Raw genomic sequence first — 24,686 nt, 5'->3', positions numbered from 1 at the left:
TGCGCAGGTTGGGCATGTGCACGCCACATTGCCCACGTGCCCAACATGTGTGCAAGAGAGCAAGTGCAATTTGCGCACATTCTACTTCCTGTCACTTCTGGTCCGAGAAGCAATCGGGGCAGCAAGGAGGTACACTGCTGCCCCACTGGACTGTTTTTTCAATGTGCGCCACTGAAGGAAATGCGGTGGCGGGGGCGAGTGCACCCTCCCCTGCTCTTACACTACCCCCCCCCCGCCATTGGACTGGCCCCTGCCGGTTCTGTGCACATAGTTGACAAGACACTTCAATGTCACTAAATTTCAAAAATACTGTGAATCTGGACAAAAACAAGACAAAAATCTAGACAACATTAAGCATTTTAAATGCCACTGATTTCAATAAAGGTCTCTTGTGTTTCTCCTGAAGATACATTTCACTGAAGATTTTCCTTCAACTTCACTGCTCTTCACCTTTATTTTCTACCCTTCCTTCCCACAGGTCACTAACAGTCTTTGAGTTCTCTGTCCATTTTGTACATTACTTGATGTCTTATTACTTGATCACTAGATGATTCTAAGCCAACCAAATGTGTGAACCATTCATTGACAAGTGTTGCATTTGAACTGGCTGTTATAAAAGTCCTATCTGTGCTATAGACACTTGAGGACATCATAAGTGAGGACTTGGATGTGTGAATGGGCCTTCACAAATCTAATATCAAACTCATCACCAGTGCTTTTCAAAGGGACAATCCACACATTCATCTGTGAAGCTTCAAGTGTAGGACAGAGAAATTTAAGTTATACAGTATACATGCTAACCAGTCATCAAGGCACTTGACATGTCACAGATTAAAAGCATACATCATCAAGTTTGAAACAGCTGTGCATTATCATTTCACCATGTCCAACTGCCATTGGCACAGCCATCGTAGCTCTTTCTTGTGGGTGGATGGATGGATGGAATCAACCAGACAAAAATATAACACAATAAGTAATAACCTACAGCAATTGTGATTCTACCTGCACTTTCTCACAAAACACAGTTCAGAATATAACAATACATAATACAACCAACACTCGTGATTTTACCAATTGCTTCCTTACACAGTTTGCAATTTAACAAAATGTTGCCACCATGACAGAAACATTAATATTACTGTCAGACAAAAGAAGAGACACATAAGAGCCAGCGTGGTGTAGTGGTTAGAGTGCTGGACTAGGACTGGGGAGACCCGAGTTCAAATCCTCATTCAGCCATGAAACTAGCTGGGTGACTCTGGGCCAGTCACGTCTCTTTCAGCCTAACCTACTTCACAGGGTTGCTGTGAAAGAGAAACTCAAGAATGTAGTGCACCGCTCTGGGTGCCTTGGAGGAAGAGCAGGATATAAATGTAAATAATAAAAATTAATAATAATAATAATAATAATAATAATAATAATAATAATAAAGGCTGATGGCCTACCTGGGAATTTAGACAAAATAGGTAACAAAAGTGCCAGCCAAATATCCCTATAAAACAAACAGTGGAGCAGCACATGATCAATCATGTCAACCTCTCCTGACTGATATGGGCATACCGGCTGAGAAAAAGAAATACCAAGATAGCGACCCTCTAAAAGACCTGAGGGCAGTGCATTCAAACATGCCAAGGTAAATGCACTTCTCATTTTGGCAAGAACACAATCATACAAACAATTCAATATAAGTCAATAGGGGTGAGCTACATTACCTAAAAAGGTGAAGTGTCTAGCTCAAGCCCTATCTTCCTGGGTCACTATATTCCCCAGTCCGCTGCCTAATTATCTCTCTGGCCTTTAACATCCCTAGGGAGACCAGCATTGGGATCCATAGCTCATACATTTTTTTCTCACTCCCTCTTTCCATGCAGATACAAAGTGGTCATTTAGGACCAGAGGTATGAGATCTGGGCACTTTCCAGATTAAACTCTACTACAGATCTGCTAAGTGTGCTTCCATACTTCCTGTGTTGTGACACTGCAGTCCATGCGCTGACAGCAAGGTGCTGTTCATATTTCCGATACCTTATTTTGCATTTTATCTTTGCATAAATAGTGCTACAATGTTGCAGAAAAATAGCTGAATTTTCCTGTTGTAGGCGTTTGAGATTCTGGGGACCATTTTCAATATGATCCTGCCAAGCTGAAGCATTTTACCCCATTGCAGCATGTAATCTGGAAAGTTGATCACAGGCATCTCTTGGGTTCTTTCTTGTGAGAAAGAAGCAGCAGCAGTGAAAACGATCAACAATCAAAGCACAATGTTGAGCCACGTGCTCCTTTAGGATGAACTTAAGGACTGGACCCTGCTAACTAGGCAATGAGGCACCTGTTAAAGTGGTGCTTCTTTTATACTTAACAACTGGCCTTGTTCAATCCAAGCACAGCATTCTTCCAGTGGCTGTTGCTGATGCCTCCCTTAGACTAGGAGACCTCTGGAGGAGGGAACCACCTTATATTATTATTATTATTCTACATAAGCATCTTAGAGAAGGAAAGCAGTATATAAATAGTATAGTAGAAGTAGAAAGAGTAGGGATGTGCAAATCAATTTGGGTACAAATCGATTTGTACCTGAGTCTAGATGATTCGAGCAATTTGGAGACAGAACAAATTGCCCCTGTGGTCCACTGACTAGATTCGGGTACAAATCGAATAGCTCCAGATTCTATTCAAATTGATTTGTGATTCAGATTCCTCTTATTAATTCCTCCAAATTCCCAGATTACTTGATTGCTTGCTTTTTTTAAAAAAAAGCTAAGCTCTAGCCCTTGTAGAAGTGGAGCTATGGAGCAAAATGTGTGGTCACTATTTTTCAAGTGTTTGGATTCCTTGGTGTATAATAACTTTTGCTCAATGAATCCCTATGAGGATTTATATTCTGTGGTGTCTAGTAACTACTCCTTGAAATGAATCCCTATGAGGATAATGAATCCCTATGAGGATTCATTACACACCTTCATTTCTTCTATTCATTTTGACTGTCTTTGGACAGTGTCAACTGCCATGTGCCAACTACACCCACTCCCACCCACAAGGCAGTGGGAAACTACTCAGTTTATATTCTCGGAATTTTTTCACGTGTTTAGACTCTTTGGTGTCTAATAACCTTTCCTCATAATTAATCCCTGTGAGGATTCATTACACACCAAAGAGTCTAAACACCTGAAAAATTCCTAAATGTACCCAGTGGCTTGCGGGTTGGGGGTAGTTGGCACACAGGGTGCCACTAATTCCCCACCCCCAGGTGGGGTCAAAAGGAACAGAAGAAATGAAGGTGTGTAATGAAGACACCAAAGAATCTAAACACTTCAAAAACAGCCCTTGCTGTTAAACCAAATAAGCAATCATTCCCTCTCCCCAGAGAACTGTAGTCCTATGAAGAGCATTCATATGAAGTCCTATGAAGTCGTATTGAGGGTGCAGCTGAGAAACAAGAATTTTCAGCACTCTCACCAAAATACACATAGCCAGGGGACCTGCCTGATAGCTTAAATACATATAGGCTTAACTACATATAGGCTTGCTGTCCATTCATATGATCTGGGTTTTGACATCGTCTTGCATACAGAAACAGCCGGGTGCCGTCAGTATAGCCACAGCCGGATCTGGATCTTATCTTGATGTTTCAGGCTTAACACAGATATGTGTCATTAAGTAGCTGGTTTTCTGAGTTATGAAAATAGTTTGCATGGAATAAACTCATTGGTACTTAGGTGTTGTGTAAAAATGCCCTTAGGGCAGTACAGTTGTTTCAAAATAGCACCATTTTCAAACAACTGTATTGGCTACCAGTCTCACATGAATTCGCCCAAGTTTTAAGATGCTATGGGTGTCCCCAGCATTGGAAGTGAGGTACATGGTGACCGGGGATAGGGCCTTTTCAATGATGACATTCTGGCTCTGGAATGCTCACCCCATGTGCCAAGCCTCAGAAGACCCCAAATACAATGGAGTTTATTCCTAGATGCAATGCAAAGGACTGAAGTCTCACAGTTGCTCTGCTAGAGTGTGTGTGTGTGTGTGTGTGTGTGAGAGATAGTTTATTGCTGTTATTGTATTTAATTGCAAACCACTCCGGAAGTCTTCAGACTAAATAGTGAGGAACCAAATAACTGCAGTAAACAAATATCTCCTACTCAATCCAGTTTAAGCATCGTGGCTTTGCTTTCCCCAAGGACTCCTGGGATTTTTGGTTTTGCAGGGGGAAGCGAGGCTTTACTGTTGGGAGAGCGCTAGGCCCTCCTAGAACTACACCTTCCAGAGAACTCCTTGCGGACAGATAACATAAGAACAGCCCGGCTGGAGCAGGCTCAAGGCCCAGCTAGTCCAGCATCCCTTTTCACACAGTGGCCCACCAGAGGCCATCAGCCTCTGCAGTGCAGACATGCCCTTGAGTTTTAGTTCTCTCACTTGTGTTTCTGCAGGGCCTTTTGTCGACAGCCCCTCTGTCCGTCTGGGAGAGGTGCCAATGTTAAATGAAGTCCTGAGCCTAGTGAAGAGGCACCGAGGCCCAAGACTAGCCTAGCAGGGTCCCTCGCAAAACACAGCAGCAGGCCCTTAGGTACAGGGGACACCTGCACAAAATGGTGGCGTATCCGTCCAAATATTGGCTAGTACCTGATCCCTTAGCGCGCGCACACACCCCATTTCTCCCCAGCACTTTCCCATGCTGCCAATAAGGCTTTGAGGGGCTGATGACTTGTTTTCCCTCCCCATCAGTGGGAGAAATTCTTGGCTCCCTCGATCTACGAAGCCAGAAATCAACCTCTCCCCCCGACCCGCCCTCCGCGACAGAACCCTTCGTCCGGAAGGGGGACAGATGCTGCAGGATGATGCCCCAGGTAGAAGAAAACGGCTGCTGCCGGGGCTGGGCATCTCTGGCCAAAACAAGCGGGCAGGCAGGCCTCCTCCTCCTCCTCCTGCAAGCCGCAGCTGCGCCAGGGCGTCCCCTCCCTGCAGAGCCTGCTGCCTCCCACCATCCTAGAAGCACTGCAAAGATCGCCACACAGGATCAAAAAGAAGCCGCCGCTCCCGTGAGCCGCCGCTACACGGTCTTAGGATGGATCAAGGGAGGGGGTCGTCCTCCTACCGAGGAACACAACCGATTCGATCACCGCCCGAGAGCCGCTGCCAGCAACCTACCGCCTGCCTCTCCCTTCATGGCGTGATTGGATCGGGATGCTCTTAGCTTATTTGTGGCGCTGTTCTTGGGTTGGGGGTTTGTTTGCTTTGAGTTGTCCTCCCCGTGTCGTCGGTGAGCAGAGAGGGCGTGACCCGGAGGGGGGAGGAGGAAGCAACGGCGCCGGCGGTGGGGAGACAGCAGCGAACGGTGCGAGGCGAGCAGGTCCCTTCTTGCTTGCTCGTTCGTTCGCTGGCGCTGCAGCCTCCCAGTCGCCCAGCAACAGCTGTTCCCGGCGAGCATCCACCGGCGCACAGAAAGCGAGAGAGAACGCGCGGACAGACGGTACGCGCAGGACTGAATCCACGGCGGGGCATTCACACGAGCTCCCGGTTAGCTCCCCGCACAGCTCGATCCTAAGCGGCTTTACTCAGAAGCCCCGCAGAGCTCGGTGGAGCTTCTTCCTCCCAAGTAAGCAGTCAAAATGCACACTTCCACCCCCAACCACCTGACTAACCATTAACCATATCCCTTTTTGTTTTAGTTTGACTTTTGTAAACCGCCTTGAGATGCATTATGAAAGGCGCTATAAACGTTGAACAAACCATCAATCAAATATCCCTCGTTTTAAACAGAAATTACTAACAGCAAGCATTTGTATTGCACTTTCAAGTGCTAAAAGTGCATCACATACACTACTGGTTACTATCCTCGCAAAACATGTATAAGGGAAGTATTCTTATCCTTTGGTTGCAATTGCAGAGCTGAGACTGAATGGCCGGTGCATTTATGGCAGAATGAGATTTGACCTGAGGAACACATGTGTTACTGCATGTATCCTAGAGGGACAGGGTGACCCAGTGGAAAAGCTGTTATGAGTGCTTTTCCTCTCCTCTGATATTTGTGCAGGAGCAGGAGGTGTTATAATATGTGCTCACGCACCTGGTTGTAATCTCGCAGAGTTAGGGTATCCCAAAGAGAGTCATGGACTCAAGACGAGGTTTCTTCCAAAACAAATATTATGTTTATTAAAAGTACAGAAGCACACAAGATTAAAGCATTTGTTGGTGACTTCTCAGAGAGCCATACAGGAGAAGCAACTAACTATAAGATGCTGACCCTGAAGAAGAGTTCTAATAAATGCAAGCTTGAGAGGATCCTAGCATGGGTGGGCAGGGAGGAGATTGGGATGGTAGAGCAACTTTAGGGATAGAGTCTATATACCTGTCCTACCTTCTGTGTGGCTTGTGAGCCCTGATTTCAAAGATTGTTGGTTGCCCTTCACTGAGTGGAAGGAGTCGGACAGGCTCCGCTGTGGGCTACGGAAGTGGCGGAGGATCCTGGGCAGTGCAGAATGCAAGTTCAGGGTCTCATGCTGACCCACTTCAAGAAGACCTTGGCGGTGATGGGAGTTATGGGAAAGGGGGCCAAATCAGCAAGATGTGTGACTCAGTGGAAAGCCAGCTTAGGACCACCAGTAGTGCCTCAACAGAAGTGGATGCAAGTGGTGTATCCAAGAACCATAGGACCAGAGTCCTTGGGTAGACTTGCAATGTCTGGGTGTGTCCAGGGTGAAGGAGAAAAGCAAATATGTCATGGAGGTTGGCACACATACCCAGCACTTGTGTACATTGAATGGAAACAGGGCATCTCTTATAGGATTTATAAGACATATATAGGATATATAGGCCTGAGGGCAGAGTTAGGCTGGTGCCCATTCTGGAAATGACTGTCAGTTGCCAAAAACAGAAGATTGATTGAATTAAGTCTGGTGATTCTTCTTGCCTCTGTTCAGGTAATCCAAACACACAATCTTGCATTTCATGCTTCCTTGTTTTAGCTGATAATCAAAGATTCTTGAACAGTTACCCTGGGTTATGTTTTAACTTCTGTGAAAAGAGAGTGGCTCGCTGACCTTGATGGCTCCAAGCACCTCTGATTGTGCCAGTTCTGGTTACTGCCTAAACCAGAGATGCTGACTCAGTGCCAATACTCATCAATCCAGAGTCCTTCTCAGGCTTTGTTTTGCAGCTGGCCATATCCTCAGGCTGCTTTTAAACTGATAGGGCCAATTTAGCCCTTTTCAATTCCTACTTTGTTCTTGTCCTTGAGGCTCTAGAAAGGCTATATCAATGAGACTAGTTGCATTCCCACACTTTGGAGCTCAGTCATGGACCAATGGGGGTGGTGTGGAAAGAGAAATAAGGGGTTCAAGCTGGCTACCTTTAACAAGGGACCTATTCAGACAGGAGTGCTCCTGCAAATAAAATAAGAGACATGTAGATATAAATGTCCTCATAACAGATCATTAAAAGGACATAAAGCAGATGCAGATTCTTGGTAAACTGAATTAAGCTTATTACATTTTAGCTGCTAGATATTATGCCCCAAACCAGCCTACCAATTAGGCTGAAGTTTGAAGGTCTTAGAAGGACCATGACATTAACTCACCCATTAATGCCTCAAAAAATAGTAGAAAAATATATTTACTGACAAGTAGACTTATACAGAAACATATCTTGCAGTGCAGTTCATACTTTTCTTGTCTGTGTTATATTTTATTCCTAAGAATATGTTGCTAGGCAGAATTTCGCTAAGGGCCATGCCATCCCTTATGAGAACTGACAGTTAGAAAGTGAAACTCCACAGCAAAATCTTAATTCTCCAACAGTCACTTAGAGTCCACTGTTGAGATGACATTAGCTTAGGGGAAAGCTAATATTTTTCACAGCAATGAAGTTTCTTTATTTACACAATTTTACATTAAAGAATCCATCATACCAATAGGTTGTCCTTGCCAAGAGAGATATTTATTTTCAATTTTAAATCCTGCTACTTTTCCCAGTTAGGAACTCGGAACTAGTTACAACTCAAAGCAGGAGAGATCAGAACGCTGCCATTGACATCAGTAAAGGTAAAGTTCTGCCGTCGCGTCAGTGTCGACTCCTGGTGACCACAGAGCCATGTGGTAATCTTTGGTAGAATACAGGAGGGGTTTACCATTGCCATCTCCCACACAGTATGAGATAATGCCTTTCAGCATCTTCCTGTATCGCTGCTGCCCAATATAGGTGTTTCCCATAGTCTGGGAAACATACAAGCAGGGATTCGAACCAGCAACTCTTGCTCCCTAGGCAAGTTACTTCCCTGCTGTACCATTAGGTGGCTGGAAAATTCTTAACTTTGGTCTTCCACTTCTGTACACTTCTGTTTGGATTATTAAACGATTTGTGTACTGCAAAGCAAAATAGTTTCCGGGTCCGGGGGACCCTACAATTCAATTAAAGATGACAGTGCTCAGGGGCGTAGAAAGGTTGGAGTGAGCCCAGAGACAAAATTTTAAAATCCCCCCCCCCCGAAGCTCAGCTCATGAAGTAAAGAAATCTTAAATGAGGCTGAATAGTGGTAACAAAAAGCATAGTAAAATTAACACTCACATCAATTTTGGAGGATGAATACAACTGAAGGAAGCCCGGCGGGAGCGTTACTGGGGGAGTCAGTCATGTGACCTGCCTCTGGGGACCCCCCCCCCAAGGCAGTGGGTCCCCAGACAACTGTCTCCCCTTGCTGCAGCAGGCCCAATCTTGATTGGGACTGTAGTGTGTGTGTGTGTGGGGGGGGAGAAATGGGTTAAACTCTCCTCTTCACATAATTTCCCACTGAAAAATACCTCCAAATAGCAGCTTAGGAGACAAATTTTAAATAGGAAAATGGTGTGGGAGAAAAGGCAACCACCCTCACCTGCTACTTTGGCTACAGGGCCTAATAGCTATTTTGAGGGGATTTTCAGCAGGAAAACAGCTTCCCTCCTGCACCTCAGTCCGAATCCAGATAGAGGATGGCCATGGCTGCTATCAGTTAACAGAGAGGAGGAGATTCCCAAACATAGGATTCCAAGACACATGTAATGTCACATCTAGTTTGACCCTTAGTAAATGTAAAATAAATAAGATTTTATACCATCTCTACATGTTAAACTAAATTCAGGGGCGATTCTCATGATCAACAAAAATCGGGCTAGCAGAGGCTAGCCTGATTTTTGTTGACCGTAAGAACCACCGGCAGTAGTTCTTGAGCGGGTAACCCACTCAGAACCCCTGCTAAAAAGCAGGTTTGCGGAGCGAGCACTCCAGCAAACCTGCTTTTTAGGATCGTGAGTAGCCGTGGCGCGCCTTCTCACCACGCCTACTCACAAGTAGACAATGCCCTGCGCACTTGCGCAGGGCATACTGGGGCTTGCGGGGGCCACGTGGCCGCCGCTCCCCCCACCCCCGCCGGCTCCATCTCGGAGCCGGCCATTGTGTGGGTGGCTGATCCAGCCGCCCAGGGCTCCCTGCCCACTCGTGAGCAGGGAAAGCGGGCTTAGCCTGCTCTTCCCGCTCACTGCCCCAAACCAGGTCTCACTGATCATGAGACCCTGTCCTCTGTCTGTACAGCTGTTTTTTTTTCCCCTTACACAGGTGCCTTTCTCCCTGAATTCTTAGCCATATGAATGCATCTTAAGAGTTGATTCCCACATACATTCCCCCATCCTTGATCTTCTACTTGTTCACCCGCTGAACTTGTGCAAGATAAGTGTGCATGAACATAGTGATCATGAGTTCCTTTTAAAAAGCAAAAGCAAAAGCTGTGATTTGGAAGGAAACTTCTTTCTCTTTACTGTTTTAGTAGGCTTGGAAATAACCACCATCTGCAGATTAACACAGAGGAGGCATCTGCCTATGGAGGAAAAATTTAAGGAGTGGCTCCTCAAATTTTGCCACGCCTCTGTGTCTGGGGGCAGCGGCAGGGAGCGAAAGGAAAGTCCCCCCCCCACTTTACTTCAATTTTTAAAAAAGCTGCCATGGCAGTGGCTGCTGCAGGGATGGGGGGTGACAGGGCAAGGGGCAATTTCCCCCTTTTGCTCCATAAAAGATCTCCCCTGCCAGAGGCGAGATGGGGCACGGTGGCGGGGACTGGGTGGCTGGTTGCGGGGGGGGGGGGGGTGGGCGGTGAGGAGGGGAGAATGTCTCCTTTTTCTCTCTAACAGCCCACTGCTGACTGTGTGGGTGGTGAGCTCAGCTCCTTCCTCCTCGCCGCCGCCTCCCAAGTGAATGCACACACGGGCTGAGGCTCTGCTATAGACTGCAGCCTGTTTCCGGCTTTCTGTTTCCAGCCCCACATCTGCCTGCCGTTTGGGGGGATCAAGGTGACTATTCTCATTCTGCAAGGACCTAGAGGGACTGTGCCGCTTCTGGGAAGTGGGAGACTGCCCCTCTGGGCCATCCCGGCTACCAGGCTCACTGTCCAGCTGGCTTTCTATAGCTGCAGGGGTCTTCTCCTGACTGAAGGTACTGCAAAGTGGGCCAGGCTTGCTCCACTCTTCACACCCAATCCCCAAATCAGTGTGGTCCTCCACCTCGCCCTCTTTCCCAATGGGTCTCTGTTTCTGCCCAACAGCGTACATGCTGCTGTTGTACATGCTGCCCACTTCCTGGCCCAAATGGGAAAGCCGGAAACGGGCTGCTGTCTATAGCAGAGCCTCAGCCCATGTGCATTCACTTGGGAGGAGGCAGGAGATGAGCTCGCCGCCGCCTGCACAGTAAGTGGTGGGCTTTTAGAGGTAAAAGGGGCACTCTCCCCTCCTGGCCCCCCCACCGCAGCCAGCCACCACCATCACGCCGCCAGCAGCAGCAGCAGCAGCAGCAGCAGCAGCAAACTTTTAGGGTGTTTTAGGGGGCAAAAGGAGCAGCTTTCCCCTTGCCCGGTCGCCCCCCTCCCTGCAGCAGCTATTGCTGTGGTGGCTTTTTAAAAAATTGAAGTAAAAGGTTGGGACTTTTCTCTCCCCACTGCTTCCTGCAGTACTGCTGCCACTGCACAGCAACTGTTTTTTGTTTTTTAAGGGTGGCAAAAGCCTTTTTGTATAGGCAGCAAAAAGGTTAATCCCCCCCATAACCTGACTAAGACTTGATTGTATTGAGATTGTTATCAATGGAGGGAAGAGAGCACTACTTAACAATACACAACTGTGTTAATAAATCTAGTGTTATAGTTTAACTGAAAGAGTTTAAAATTTAAATTGGTTAATTGAAGGTGTCGAGAGCTGGCAAAGTCTCCCCCACCAGTTACTTTGGCTGTCCCCTGAGTCTTGGGCGCTTTCCAGATTAGACTCTGCAACTGGGTCATGTTGTATCTCAGAAGGGTGCTTCCACACTTCCTGCGTTGTGACACTGCAGTCTCTATGCGGACAGCAGGGTGCCGTTCATATTTCCAATGCCTTGTTTTGAATTTAATCAGTGTGATATAGAGCTAGGATGTTGTATATTTGGTGTAAATAAGTTGCTGGGGATTTTTTGGTTGTTTGTTTCCAAGAGACTGCTCCCCCTGCTGTTTACGTTTTGAATGTGACTTGCCTGAACGGAGGCATTTAGCTGCTGTTGAGCAGCTAGTCTGGAAAGCACCTGATTCAAGGCATCAGATAAACTAATGTAAAGTTCTGTTAGCCTACATTTGTGTTAATTAACTTAAGTGAAGAGGATCTTCACCCCCTCGGGCTATTGACAGCACTCAGCAAGTGAATTAAAAAGTCATTTTTGGAAGAAAGGGTAAGTGGGCTCTGTATGTTTGGGGGCAGACTTAGAAATAAAATAAAATATTTCCCTGATACCACCTTTTCTCTGTTACCATGACCTTAGTATTTGTCAGTTAATTGGAGACATTCTGTTATAACTTGCTCTTCCTAGGTAGCATCTCATTATTTCAGGCAATTAGTTGCAATATCTGGTAAAGGCTGACCTATCTTTGAAGAGAGTATTATATTCTTTCATGAAATTGCCTTTTTAAAAAACTCCCCTTTACTGGAAATGGCTAAAGCCATTTCCTCAGGCATCTGTGAGTATGCTGACAGTTGGCTAGCAAGATGAGTAGGCAGGGAAGCTCTCAAACTGGAAGAGAACTAGTTGCTCTTCCTCTTGCATTTCAACAGTGGGGTGATTTACATGACTGCTGCGGGTGGGCAGGGAGGGGCAGGGGGAAGGTTGCTTTGGCCTTCCCTTCCCCCCAGATAGCCAAGCAGTTCCTCTTCAGCGTGGCTCCCGTGTGCCCACACAGGAAGCCCTGCTCCATGCAGCTCTGTAAAGCACGGAGCAGGGCGGAAAGATCCAGGGCCAGAATTTGTTGTTCTGGCCTCTGGGCATCCCTCAATGCAACGTGTGGCATGCATTGGGATTCCCCCCCTCAGATGGGATTCTATGCACCCATCTATGTGACTCCTCAGGCTGCATGTGGCCTTAGGAGTCACATGATACCTGGTAGCAGGGTCAAGGGTGTGAGATTACCCTTGACCTCAGCAAAAAAAAACACCACTGGTTTGTTAAGGGGATTCGGTGTACGGGGAGTGCAGGGGTCCACAAGGATCCCTCTGCTTCTCACAACCAGTCTAACCCTGTCTAGGGCAGGGCTGCTCAACTTCAGCCCTCCTGCAGATGTTGGCCTACAACTCCTATAATCCCTGACTTTTGGCCACTGTGGCTGGGGATGCTGGGAGCTGTAGTCCAAAAACAGCTGGAGGGCCAAAATTGAGCAGCCTTGTATCTAGGGGCTTATTGAAAGGCTGTGTTCTAGTACAGGAAACTATTTTTTCTACTTAATAACATAGCTTAAAATAAAAGAAGATCTGCTTCCCATTAACAAAAGTTCTAAGGAGGACATTGGCAGAAATAAGGGTTTTAAAAAGAAAGCAGGAATCCTGGGAATTAAGGCTATCCCACTGAGTTCAACAAGTTAGAAAGTTATTTTTAAACATCCTGGAAATGTTACATCTCCCTGACTCATTGATGTGAGGCTAATATTTGTAATGTTTTCTCACTCGTCATATATTATCTGTACTGGACAGCTGCAGTTTAAGATGTGTACATTTGAAAAAGCTGTTTAAAGCCTACAGGCCATGTAATTATTATTATTTTTACTTTGGTAATTCTAGTATTTGGAGCACTGTTGTGAGGCAGAGTGTCACTGGTAGACAGACAGGCAAGCAATTCAGATATAATGCCATACTATGGTTAAGGAACAACTATGGTTTTGTGTGAAATGTCTGAATTGGCAAACAGTGGTTTGTGATCAGACAGCAAACCAGAATCAGTAACCATTGTCTGCAAATCATGGTTTGTGCTAACTCTAGTTTAGTGCAGTGAATCCACAGACCACTGTTGTAGCCATGGCTCTGCCTGTAGTGCTTGCTGTACCATGGAAATGGTTATGGATATGTTAGCTTATGAAGCTGAGTGTTGAGAGGATGGGAAATGAAAACAGACAAGCAGTTCCACAAAATTATGTGTCTCCTGCCTTTCTTCTCAGGAGGCATAAGGTATGCCACCCATCTAGGTGTTGACTACATCCAGACCTGATTAACTTCAAAAAAGTTGCTCCAACATGCACTTTCAGGCCATTCTCCAGTTTGCCTATTGTATGTCTGGAAATTCAATCCATAGTTTGGGTTCTAACTATGGTTAGGGCAAACCGTGGTGGACACACTGGCTGCATTCACACATAACTCCAAACTGGAGTTGAATGGGGTAGAGGTTGGAAATCATGTACTTCTGAATGCATGAAATCACAGTTTCGAGGCAAAAGCAACTTGCAGTTTCCCTCACTAAACTCCCGTTTGAGCCTTCGGTTTGTAGTGAATGTCACTGCTCCATCCTGATGTTTGAAGGCGGCAGTGTTACATCTGAATGCAGATGCTGCCATAACCATGGCTTTATGCCAAAATCATAGAGAGGGTGGTCCCGCCCCGCCCAGGAATATGCCCGCTCCATGCCTGCTGCGCTTCTCACTGGCTGCCTCTTTGAGCACATGCTCTGCCCCCTGTCTCTGCATCACTCAAGCTGTTGCCCAGCAACAGGGACGCCATGTTGACACATGCCAAGCTTCTAAGCCGAACAAAGGGAGAATTCACATTGGAGGATCCCTGTTTCCCACTGGGTCTCTTGTTCACCCTTCTGCCACTCAGAAGAAAAAGGGGATGGGTTGGCAAGACAGGCAAAAAGTTTTTTGTTCACCATAAATCAATCAATGAAGAAGTATGCATGTGCTCGTGAACATGTGCTTGTATGCATGTGCTTGTGAATCATGGTGGCACCATCAACTGGCCAACCCGATGATATTTCTGCAAAGATAACTTATGGCAGTGCATCAATAACATGGGGTTGGCTTTAAAAGGTTGGCCCACCGAGCAATTCTTGAATGTCTCTGCTCTGTTTTTTATATGATAAAATTGGGAAAGGCCCAGCCCCTTCCACTTGCATTCAAGCACACACTCTATGGCATTACTCATGTGAAGAACTGTCCAGCAGGAGCAGCATTGCATTCAGTTACAGGAGAGATTCCTCCTATGTGGTGATGATGATGAATGCTGCTCCAGAGTGCAACATTCTCATGAGAGTGGAAGGCCACGGAGAGACCCATTCACAACTCATGAGAAGAACCGTCCAGGAGTACATGGGGATGGGTCTGAATTGCTAATAATGTGTGACAATGCCCCCTTCTCCCAAGGACCACTTTCTCATAGGAGTGAAAGGCCATGGAGACACACATGCACGTCAGATGGCAGATGCCACCCAGCCTGGTTGCTCAACATAAGCCATAGGGATGGGTACTTGTCTAGGAGACTGCCATGAAGAAGCAGTCCCTCTGCCAGTCTGTTCATCTCATAATATAGCAAACATATCAATGGTTTTTTGTGTGTGTGGTGCGGCAACCCTATTCTCCTGGGATCGCTGATCATTGGGGCTTCCCTCTCCCACAATTCCCCACGGCAGCTGATCTATATACTCTGCAACACCAGGCCAAACCTGAGAAATTTGAATGAGAATAAAGATTGATCCCCAGTCCCAGTGTTTCCCTAATCTGCCCCCACGGTACTGTATGGACACATGGAGTAGCAACTGCTCCTTTGAGAACATGAAATGATTGCCTGAAGAGCAGGAGGTCATGGTATAAAAGTTCTTTTATTAACCAGAGAGAGTGGGGGCCTCTCACAAATGGGGCCCCCTTGGTTTGGATGGCCTAACTCATGAGAGTGCAGTCCGTCTGATGACCCAAGTTTCTGGAGCCTCTGGTCCTCCCCAGTGGTCTTGCCCTCTCATGAGAGGACTAATCCTCAGGTGGCAGGTTGACATGAAGGCAGGAGTGTGGTTTGGTGTCCCTGGACTGCTTTGCCGGGGTCACCCATTGCAAGAGCCTCCTTGGTCACAGTGGGCCAGACCCCAGGATCCTTTTTCCTCCTTCACATACATATTCCCTCTTAGGAAGTCGTCATGATCCCTTCCTGGAGTAACAGAAAAACAGTTCCCCTCCTGCATCCCCCCTCCCATTGCCAGGAATGTGCTTGTGTGAGACTGTTGTGGTGCGGGGCTCTTATGAGCGTGATGGTACAATTGCTGTCCGGAGAATTTAAATGCCGGTTCCCTGCTGAGGGCGGGTGATCTATTTATTCCAAAGAGGCACAATTGCGCTCTGCATGCCCCCTTGAAGGCCGTGGCCATATTGATGCCTTGACATATTGATGCGTTGTCCACAGTCTGGCATATTGACATATTGATGCCTTGTCCACAGTCTGGCAACACGGGTGCTATGGAGCTTGCTGGGATGTGGACTTGGTAGACCAGGAAGATGGAGTGTCTCCCTTCGCTCAAACTGTAGGTTGCCAGGCTGCAGCTGGATGAACATCTGCAATGCGATTCCTGCAGGAGATGGGTACTCTAGGAGCCCATCTCTGTGTCCACTTGGGCTGAACTCAGCCTGAGAGAACACATGATCCTGGAGCCGGGGTTAAGGGCACACTCAAGCGAAAAGCTGAGTTTAAAAGCTGGGCTGGGTTAGGCTGTGCGTGAGAATAGCTCAATGCCTATGGCAAAATCCCAACAATGGCTCCAATGAGGAGCCAAAATATGGGATATACTGACCATTCCTTCCTTCATTTCTTCATCATATTTATATACTGCCTGATATGTATGCCTCTTGGCAGTGTATACACCATTTTCATCAAGCTAGTGTGTTGCACTAGCACAAACATGTTGTACTAGGGCAAGGACATGGCGCAAGGTAGTTGTGCAAAGATAGGATTTTCTGTTCCAGACTAGTGTTGCACTCGTGCAAGATGTTGCTAATCCTGTTGCACACATTTTGTTGCACAAGCACTCTGGTGGTGCTACCAGTTACACAACCTCCTGCAGCCCTGCAAACTTCTAAAGTGTGCACAACTCTCGTTGCTTTAATTCAATGCTTGGCTGGATGTCAACCACTTTTTAAAAATAACATAAAAGGTAAACCTCTGCTAAGTAAGTAAGTAAATTGCTAATAGTAAATTGCTAAGTAAATTGCTAATACAATACAACAAATGAATGTTTGCAAATGTCTATGTTGTACAGGGAAACAGAACTGACTGCAGCTCCCAGGCAAGTGTACAAGGGAGCCATTAGTGTGGATGGGCTTAACATTTTTCGGCTGACTTTCCCCTACTAAATAGGAGCCACAGTGGGTCAGATCTGAATTTGAACCACAGCACAGGGAAATCTGCCTTTAACCCTCTGCCCCACCATGGTCCCAATTTGGATCAGGCTCTCTGCACCTGCTGTTTGCTCAGAGAAACAGTGCCCATAGTTGCTAATGGCCTTGTGTGAGCAATGAGAAATGCCAGGTCTCGGGAGGCTGGAAAGGGTATGCAGGCTTCTTTATTGGTGTAACAAAGAGGACTGCAGAGGCTGGAGTAAAGAAGCAGTCCTCTTTTAAAGTAGAGATCTCTTACAAGATTACTGGATAAGTGCCCCTGAAGAAAGCTTATAGCTGAAATGTGTTGGGCACATTATTGTTTCATCAATAAAGAAGCTCGCATACAATTTCCAGCATCCTAAGACTTGGACGTTCTCATTGCTTTTGCATTGGATATTTCCTGTGTTTTTGCTGTTTTAATGGCCTTGTGTGGTAAACCTGGATTTGCTGCCATATAATGAGGTCATTCACACAGTCAAAAACTGTGTTCTACCCAGGTTTGGGAGCTGTGTGTGCTCCCAATTTTTGGTTGTGTGGAAGCAAGGTAGGAGAAGAACCTGGGTAGCTTTTCCTCCTACTTTGTTTCCACACAGCCACTTCTACCCTGGTTTCCCTCAAATCTTGCTTCTAAAAGGTAAAGAGGCTATTCACATGATGGGGCGAAATCAGGCTAGTGGAGGCTAGCCCAATTTCGCCCCATCGTGTAAACCACTGGGCTTGGCTGCGAGCCCGGTAGTTCCTAGGCGGGCAACTCGCCTAAGTACCCCTGCCCTAAAACCAGGTTTGCAGAGCTAGCACTCCGCAAACCTAGTTTTAAAAATCGTGAGTAGCCACGGCACAGCTCCGCACTGTGGCTACTCACGAGGAGACCCCTGGAGGGGAGGCGAAAATCTGCCTCCTGGCTCCGGGGGTCTCACCAGCATGCCCTGCGCGCTTCCAGGGGCCAATCAGCCCCCGCTGGCTCCATCACAGAGCCGGCAATCATGTGGGCGGCCAATCCATCCACCCATGGCTCCCGCCTGGATCGTCTGCAAGGAGAGTGGGCTTAGCCCGCTCTCCCCGCTCAGCTCACCAAACCGGGTCTCACCGATCGTGAGACCCGGCTCAATGTGTGCCGTCAAGTCAATTTCTGCACAACCAAAAATTGGGAGCACACACGGCTCTCAAACCTGGGTAGAACACAGTTTCTGATTATGTGAATGACCTCAATGTGTGAAGCTTCCTGGCTCACAATGGTAGAGAAATGATATTTTGACACTGGAGCTGCTGTCAGTGAGACAGCCCTGGAGAACACCCTAAATGGCTTGTAACATGCTGCATTTGCAAACTGAAGAGGGGGAAAGCAGACCTGTTTCTTTCTGGCTAGCCTGAAGAATTCAAAGCATTCACCTGAACTCTAACACTGCGCTCAGATACAGTTGGAAAGTGTTGTTAGCATTTTCTGCCAAGCCTTGTAAATATAAATTTCTCCCCTGTCCCCTTGCCATGATTATCTCAAAACCTTCATTAATCAAAGTTCACTCGAGTATACTTTCTTCAAATATTTATTTATTTCGAGAGTGAGACAGTTCACTCGAAACTGTGAACAGGATACTTTATTATGTCAAAATAAGCCATCTGGCCGTACAACTGTTTCTAATTACTTCCCTGCCTAGACTGTAAACTTTGGGGTTTGGCACCGGCCTTTCCTTCCAGGATGCTGCCCAAATCCAGCTTCCAGGCAGCTAATCAAAGGCACTTGGTGGAGCACAGGGGGAAGGAGCTGGTTTTGGCCAGCTCGGAACTCGGCAAGCCTACTGGGTCTGTCTGGATTTCGGACTCTCCAGGAGAACTGCACATTCACTGCTACCCTGGGATCTAACCATGTACACACAGGGTCTTCTCAGCTTGGTGCTGCTTCTCTTGATGTCCTCATTGTTTGCCCTGCTGCCTGCTGTTCCACAAAGTTTCTCCTTGTCCCTGCGGTAAGCTAGGATTTTAATGTCCATTGTTTTGTTTAGCGATTAGCTTCTAGGAGTTGGCAGCAAGTTGCTGGCAAGTAAGGAAGAGGTGTTAAGATTAAGAGGTGGTGGTTCTTTGTTCTTGTGTTTCTCTCTCTCTCAACCTGCTGCTTGCCTCTAAAATTAAGCAACTAGGCAAAATCATATCTGGGTGCAGAAGCAAAGCTGTAAGATATAATTTACATTTTGACAGTGAACCACAGATGTATGTGATATATAAGCTGTCCCAGATCAGAGAGTTTAGGCAGAAATGTGACGTGATTTTTTAACTGCAACCCTGATGAATAGAAGTTGGATCTTTCTGAAATGTATTTTTCTGGGTTCCCAACCCCCTCTAATTAAATCTGAGTTCAATTCCAGTGCACTAGTTTCACCTCATTCCACTTGCACTTACCCAAGGGTCATGGTTCCAGTTCTAGCAGTTCTAGATCTAGCCTCCTAGACCAATTTTGGTGTTACCTTAAAAGAAAAGCAGTGTGAAGGATAAAATTCACAGTCTCAGTATAACAGTAGATTCAGGTTAAGATGCATACAAATGTGTGCAAAAATATTGAAATCTGCTTGGTGTGGTATGTGAATGTAGCCAGGGTTTGGTTTGGTTTTTAACTTGAGGGCTGCTCCATTCTACTGCCCCAAGAAAGAATACTATATATTTTGCTCCAAACTTGAAACATAAATTAAAATATGATTTGGATGTTCTAACATGCTGATGAGTCCTATATCTGGATCTTGCCACCTGTTGGCTCCAGTCACATCAGAAACCATTCTAATTTGGAAGGCTGGGGAAAGGAGTTAAAGCAATGCTAACTTCTGCAATATTTTCAGCAGATTGTGGGGTGCCATGTACTGGAAAAGATTGCAAGACTGTATCTGTCCCTCCACAACTTATCAATGCATTACCAGAAATACATATAGCCTAGATTGGCTAATGCACTGCAGGAAAGTGCTTGCCACCTTATTTTTGCGCAGTTGAAATCTAACTTGAGCATTTAAATTTACAGACCACATTATACCTAAGACTCAGTGCAAGTAACAATCATTCAACATCTCTTTGGTATCTTCACAGCAGCCCTGTGAGGAAAGATCTTATTATTCTTATTGAAGATGGGGTCGGGAAGCAGTGTTATTCAACTGTAGTACATGTGTGACTGAGAGACAGTGGTTGTCCAATGGCCAGTTCACACTGCCAAATTTTTTTTGTACAGCCCTGTACATAAATTCAGAAGGAAACAGAGTGTGACCCAAGCTGTACTCACAGAGAGCCAGCAGCTATCTCCAAGACTGTAGCTGCATTTTTCCCTCCAAGAAGCCAGAATCACAGAAATGGCAGCTGACTCTTCATGCATAGAGCCTGGTTAACACTAGCAGTTCTCTACATTGGCATATACAATATGAGCCAGCCTGAAGACTACAAAATAAAACCAGGGCTGGATTGGAGTTTGATTCAGCTCCAATCACAGTCTAGCAGTTTGTTCCCTGTGAACAGAGAATTAAGCCTTCTCTCTCTTTTTTGTGAATTGTATTCTGCAATTCACCCAGGCTCCATATTCGGTGGTATCAACTTCGTTTGTTTTGTCCTATGTTAACCAAACTTGGTGTGCAGGTAGGGGTTCCTGGCTGGGGGGGCATGGTGATGGGAGAGGCCTGACTATAACAATCTTCAGATGTTATAAACATTAAGGAGGCACCCCAACATTCCAGTCATGGAAATAATCTGACCAGGACAGACAGCTGGGAGGCAAAGCTCCTGAGAGCATCAGTGCAGAGGATCAGAGTATGCTCTTGGGGGAATACTCATGTACAGATAGAACAGGAAAGCATCACAAGAAGAGGCAATCAAAAAGTAGCCAGTGGGGTGTAATGGACAGAGTATTGGATGGGACTGGAGAGACCTGGGTGTGAATTCAACAGATTTTGGCTCCTAAATCCTGCATCCCATTATTTCTAGAACCCAAATGTGCATTTTCTAAAATTCAGTTATCTAAAAATCAGGGTGCTCAAATAGGATTCCAGGATCATGTGCTGACAACGGTATGACAGGCCCATCAAACAATAGCTCCTCCATCCCTTGTTCCATGACTCCTTTAGCAATTGGTCTTCTTCCATCCTCTGCAGGAGTAGTTTGGGAAGCATCTCATCTTGCAGACTCTCCCAAGCTGAGTCGGAGCGCAGGTGTCGAATCCCAGGTGGAAAAGTGTGTAGCGGCCGAGGCCAATGCGAATGTGGTGTCTGCATCTGCCAAGTGACTGAGCCAGGCAAATACTATGGGCCACTGTGTGAATGCCATGAGTGGGTGTGTGAAACCTATGATGGAGAGACATGTGCAGGTAAGCAAGACTTTTAATCCCACAAGGGCTCGCAAAGCATGGCCTTGGCATCTCCATTTTCATCTTAGCCATTGGTGGGTTCTGGAAAACTATGAACCAATGAAAATCTAAGCCAGATAAATGAGTACTGTTCCCGTTGGGCTCCTGGGGATTCCATTCTTAGGGATCCTTAGAGTATGTGGATGAAGGCAGCAGGACAGAGCTGGTTGAAACCACTGGGCAAGAAGGAATTTAGTTGAGGCATGATTAGAAGCATTAAAGTGTTAGAGTCAATGGTTGAAGTTCACCTGAGCTACTAGAGGGCTTAGGGCCCCAAGGACCTCTTACTAGCAAGTAATCCCCAATGAACACAGTGGAACTTAATTCTGAACAGACCTGCACTGAGGTCATTCACACAATCAAAAACTGTGTTCTACCCGGGTTTGGGAGCTGTGTGTGCTCCCAATATTCAGTTGTGTGGAAGCAAGGTAGGAGGAAAACCTGGGTAGCTTTTCCTCCTACCTTGCTTCCACACAACTGAAAATTGGGAGCACACACAGCTCCCAAACCTGAGTAGAGCACAGTTTTGATTGTGTGAATGACCTCAGTATGTATTACACTACAGGACTGGTTGACTGGAGCGGGATGTCAGGAGCTGTAAAAAATGGCAATGTCACACTTGCGAAGGTCCATCCTTTCTCTTGATTGCTGAAATAGCTGAAGGTCATGCTAGATTCCTTGGCCTGGCTTTCAGCCATATGCTCTGAGTAATCTTAATTGAGCTAGGAGTACCGTGGTCACTTCCTCCTCTGCAAGAGTTGCTTTCATTCTCCTGCATTGGAGACCAGGGCAGGGGGAGGGTGGACATGTTAAGCCCTGGAGAACAACAATCCCATGGGCTTGTTCTCGTGAACATGATATGTAAAGAAAAGATTACATCTGTGTGGATGTACAAAGTGCTTTCCTTCCCTCACCGTGGCTATCCCACCCACCCCCCAAGTCTGGAATTAAGGGGGAGCGCACCCACATTAGATGGGTGTGATGCAGGCAAAACTCTAGCTCCAAACTTAAAAAAAATATTAATAATGACAAGAAAACTGTTGGTACAGATGGACAGTCCTTGTGACCCAACACTCAGTTTCCTACAGTGCTAGCCTGTTGCTTCTGTGGAACTTAAAAGCTAAGCACAAAAGTAATAGCCCTCCCTGGTGTTTGTCCCTAGCTTCTGGCTTTCCAAGGTATACTGCTTCTATACAAGGAGGTTTGTTTAGCTTTCAACACTGATATTAAATTAGGCAGAGGCCTCTCCCAGCCCTGCTACATAATTATTAATTTTTTAACTGAAAAGGTATTTTAACATACTTTAAGATATTTAAAGTATTTTAACCAAAAAAGCAAAGGATATATTGCAACATCCCTGAGGTCTTGGTTATTTTAAGAGTAGAAAGAGAGAAGTGGACCATTGCAGAAGGAGCAAAGGAGAAGGAATTTGGTACGAAGGGTGCCAGGGATTGGTGAGAAAGGAGTTGGTTTGAGGAAGTTGCTTGACTAAGTGACAAGAAGAGAAAAAGAATAGACAGAGTGGAGCAAGGGTTGAGCCTGGAAAATAGAGGGATGGAAGGGTACCAGGGCTAGGGAATTTGTTAAGGGTATTAACAGTAGGGATAAATCTCCAAACTTCATGTAGTTAGAGCTGCAATGTGTCTACAGTCTATGGTTGGTGTTGCACCCTTTTACAGATAGGAAGCAAAGGCTGAGAATTAATTAATTTCCCCGCATGATTCAATGAGGCTTGGCTGGATGAGAATTTCCTCACCACATTAGCTTTATTCCAGGTTTCATCTGTTTGCTATTTTTGCAAACCTCTTTATTTTCCAACAACAGTAAAGAGTCTTGTGACACACCTTAAAGACTAACACATGGATTAGAGCACAAGTTTTCATGGAGTACAGTCCACATCATTGGGTACATGAAGTATAATCTCAGACAGGTACATATATAGGTACATAACCCCTGCTAACTTGGCAAAGAGGCACCTTTTAATGTGATGATTCTCTTTATTTCACAGGGAGAGAGCAACTGGCCCTATCCACCCCCAGCACAGTACTTCCAGTGACTGTTGCTGGTGTCTATCTTATGTTTCTTTTTAGATTGTGAGCCCTCTGGGGACAGGGATCCATCTTATTTATTTATTATTACTCTGTGTAAACCGCCCTGAGCCATTTTTGGAAGGGCAATATAGAAATCGAATAAATTAAAATATAATATAATATAATATAATATAATATAATATAATATAATATAATATAATATAATATAATATAGTGGGGGGGGGAGTGAAAATAGTGGAATGGCCTTATAATAGCCTTATTCATTTATTGCTTAACTAGTATTTTGAAGCCCGTTAAAATAACGGGGGCTAGTACCTTTCCCCCCCCCTTTCTTCCTTTTCCCTTTCTCTCGCCCTCCTTTCTTTCTCTTTTTCTCTCTCTCTCTTTCATTTCTTCCTTTTCTCTACCTCTCCCTCTCTTTCCTTCCCTTCCTTTTTTCCTTCTCTTCTCCTTCCCTTTCTTTTTTCTTTCTTTCCCGCTTTCCTTCCTTTCTTCTCTCTCTCTCTCTCCACTCCTTCCTTCTCCCTCCCTCTCGCCCTCCTTTCCTTCCTTTTGGGGCAGTATATGTGGTCTTTGTGCCCAGCAGCTATGGAGGGTGTGACCGGCAGCTCAGCAGCGACCCAGCTGCCGCCAGCAATGGCTGTAATAAAGTTGATGACGATGGTAGATTTAGGACAGCCGTGTTATTTCCCGCCCGCATCATTTACAGGGACCGGGGGAAGGGAGGAGGGAGTGACCGACCACTTCTGACGAGATTACAAAAAGGGTGGAGCCTTTAGTCCGTCTTCACTTTGCGTGCGGAGCAGCGCATTGTGCTGCTGCTTTCAACGCAAATCCTGGAGAATATGCGTCTTTCTTTTACCCCGGGGAGGAGTCTGAATCAGGACCATGGCAAGAGCAAAGAGTAAAGCCCCCTTACCCCATTCTGTGATCCCGATTCAGATTAGGTTTCCATCCTCTGGGGTCGGTGCGCCCCCCCCGCCTTTTCTTCGCTCCCTGCGGCAGGCCTGGGCTTTCCCCGCGGCAGGGCCAGTTCCGCTGCAGCCGCCTCTGCCCACCCCAGTCCCCGCTGCTCCTTCGTCCCGGGAGACCCCGCCCCCCCGAGTGCGGCCGCCAGCGGGCCCAGTCCCTTCCAGGCCGCCCCGCCACGGCCAGTCGCCCCGCCGCCGCCCCTGCCCCGCCACCTCTTCCTGAGGCTGCAGCTTCGCCGCCGCCTCGGCCGCACTTCCTCGGCGGCAGCTGCCATCAGGGCCAGTCGCCCCGCCGCTGCCTCACCCGTACTCCCGCCGCGGCCACCTCTGGCCGAGGCCGCGGCTCCGCCGCCACCGCCTCGCTCGCACTCTCCTCCCGGCATTGGCAGTGGCCGCTTCTCCTTCTCCGGGCCCAACATGGCCGCCTGGTGTCGGCGGCCGTGTCTCCCTCAGACTGTTCTGGGCCTGCGCGAAGCGCAGGCCCAGAACAGCCCAGGGAGACAGGGACGCAGATCCCCAACGTTCCAAGGCCACGGACACTCACTTAGGGCTTTATTATATAGGATTAGCAGACAATGCTTTAGGGGCATGTTTGCCATGCAAACAATAACTGCCTCCCCCTCCTTATAGTATAACTATAATACAGT

The 24,686-nt window shown here is 46.6% G+C and overlaps 1 protein-coding gene across 3 annotated transcripts in view; it reads left to right on the top strand.

Moving 5' to 3' along the window:
- Nucleotides 1-18,481: 18,481 nt before the first annotated feature.
- Nucleotides 18,482-24,686, top strand: part of ITGBL1 (integrin subunit beta like 1) — a 287,462-nt gene continuing 281,257 nt past the window's right edge. For all 3 annotated transcript variants that reach the window (XR_008319981.1, XR_008319980.1, XM_053311444.1), the window contains exons 1-2: nucleotides 18,482-18,615; nucleotides 20,767-20,978. Coding sequence is in view for 1 of the 3 variants with exons in the window: in XM_053311444.1 (XP_053167419.1) it covers nucleotides 18,515-18,615; nucleotides 20,767-20,978 (313 nt within the window). In the remaining 2 variants the exon portion in view is untranslated. The remainder of the gene's footprint in view (nucleotides 18,616-20,766; nucleotides 20,979-24,686) is intronic.

The sequence above is a fragment of the Hemicordylus capensis genome, chromosome 3, assembly GCF_027244095.1.
Source record: "Hemicordylus capensis ecotype Gifberg chromosome 3, rHemCap1.1.pri, whole genome shotgun sequence".
Lineage (NCBI taxonomy): Eukaryota > Metazoa > Chordata > Lepidosauria > Squamata > Cordylidae > Hemicordylus > Hemicordylus capensis.
This window is presented reverse-complemented; position numbering and strand designations above follow the sequence as displayed.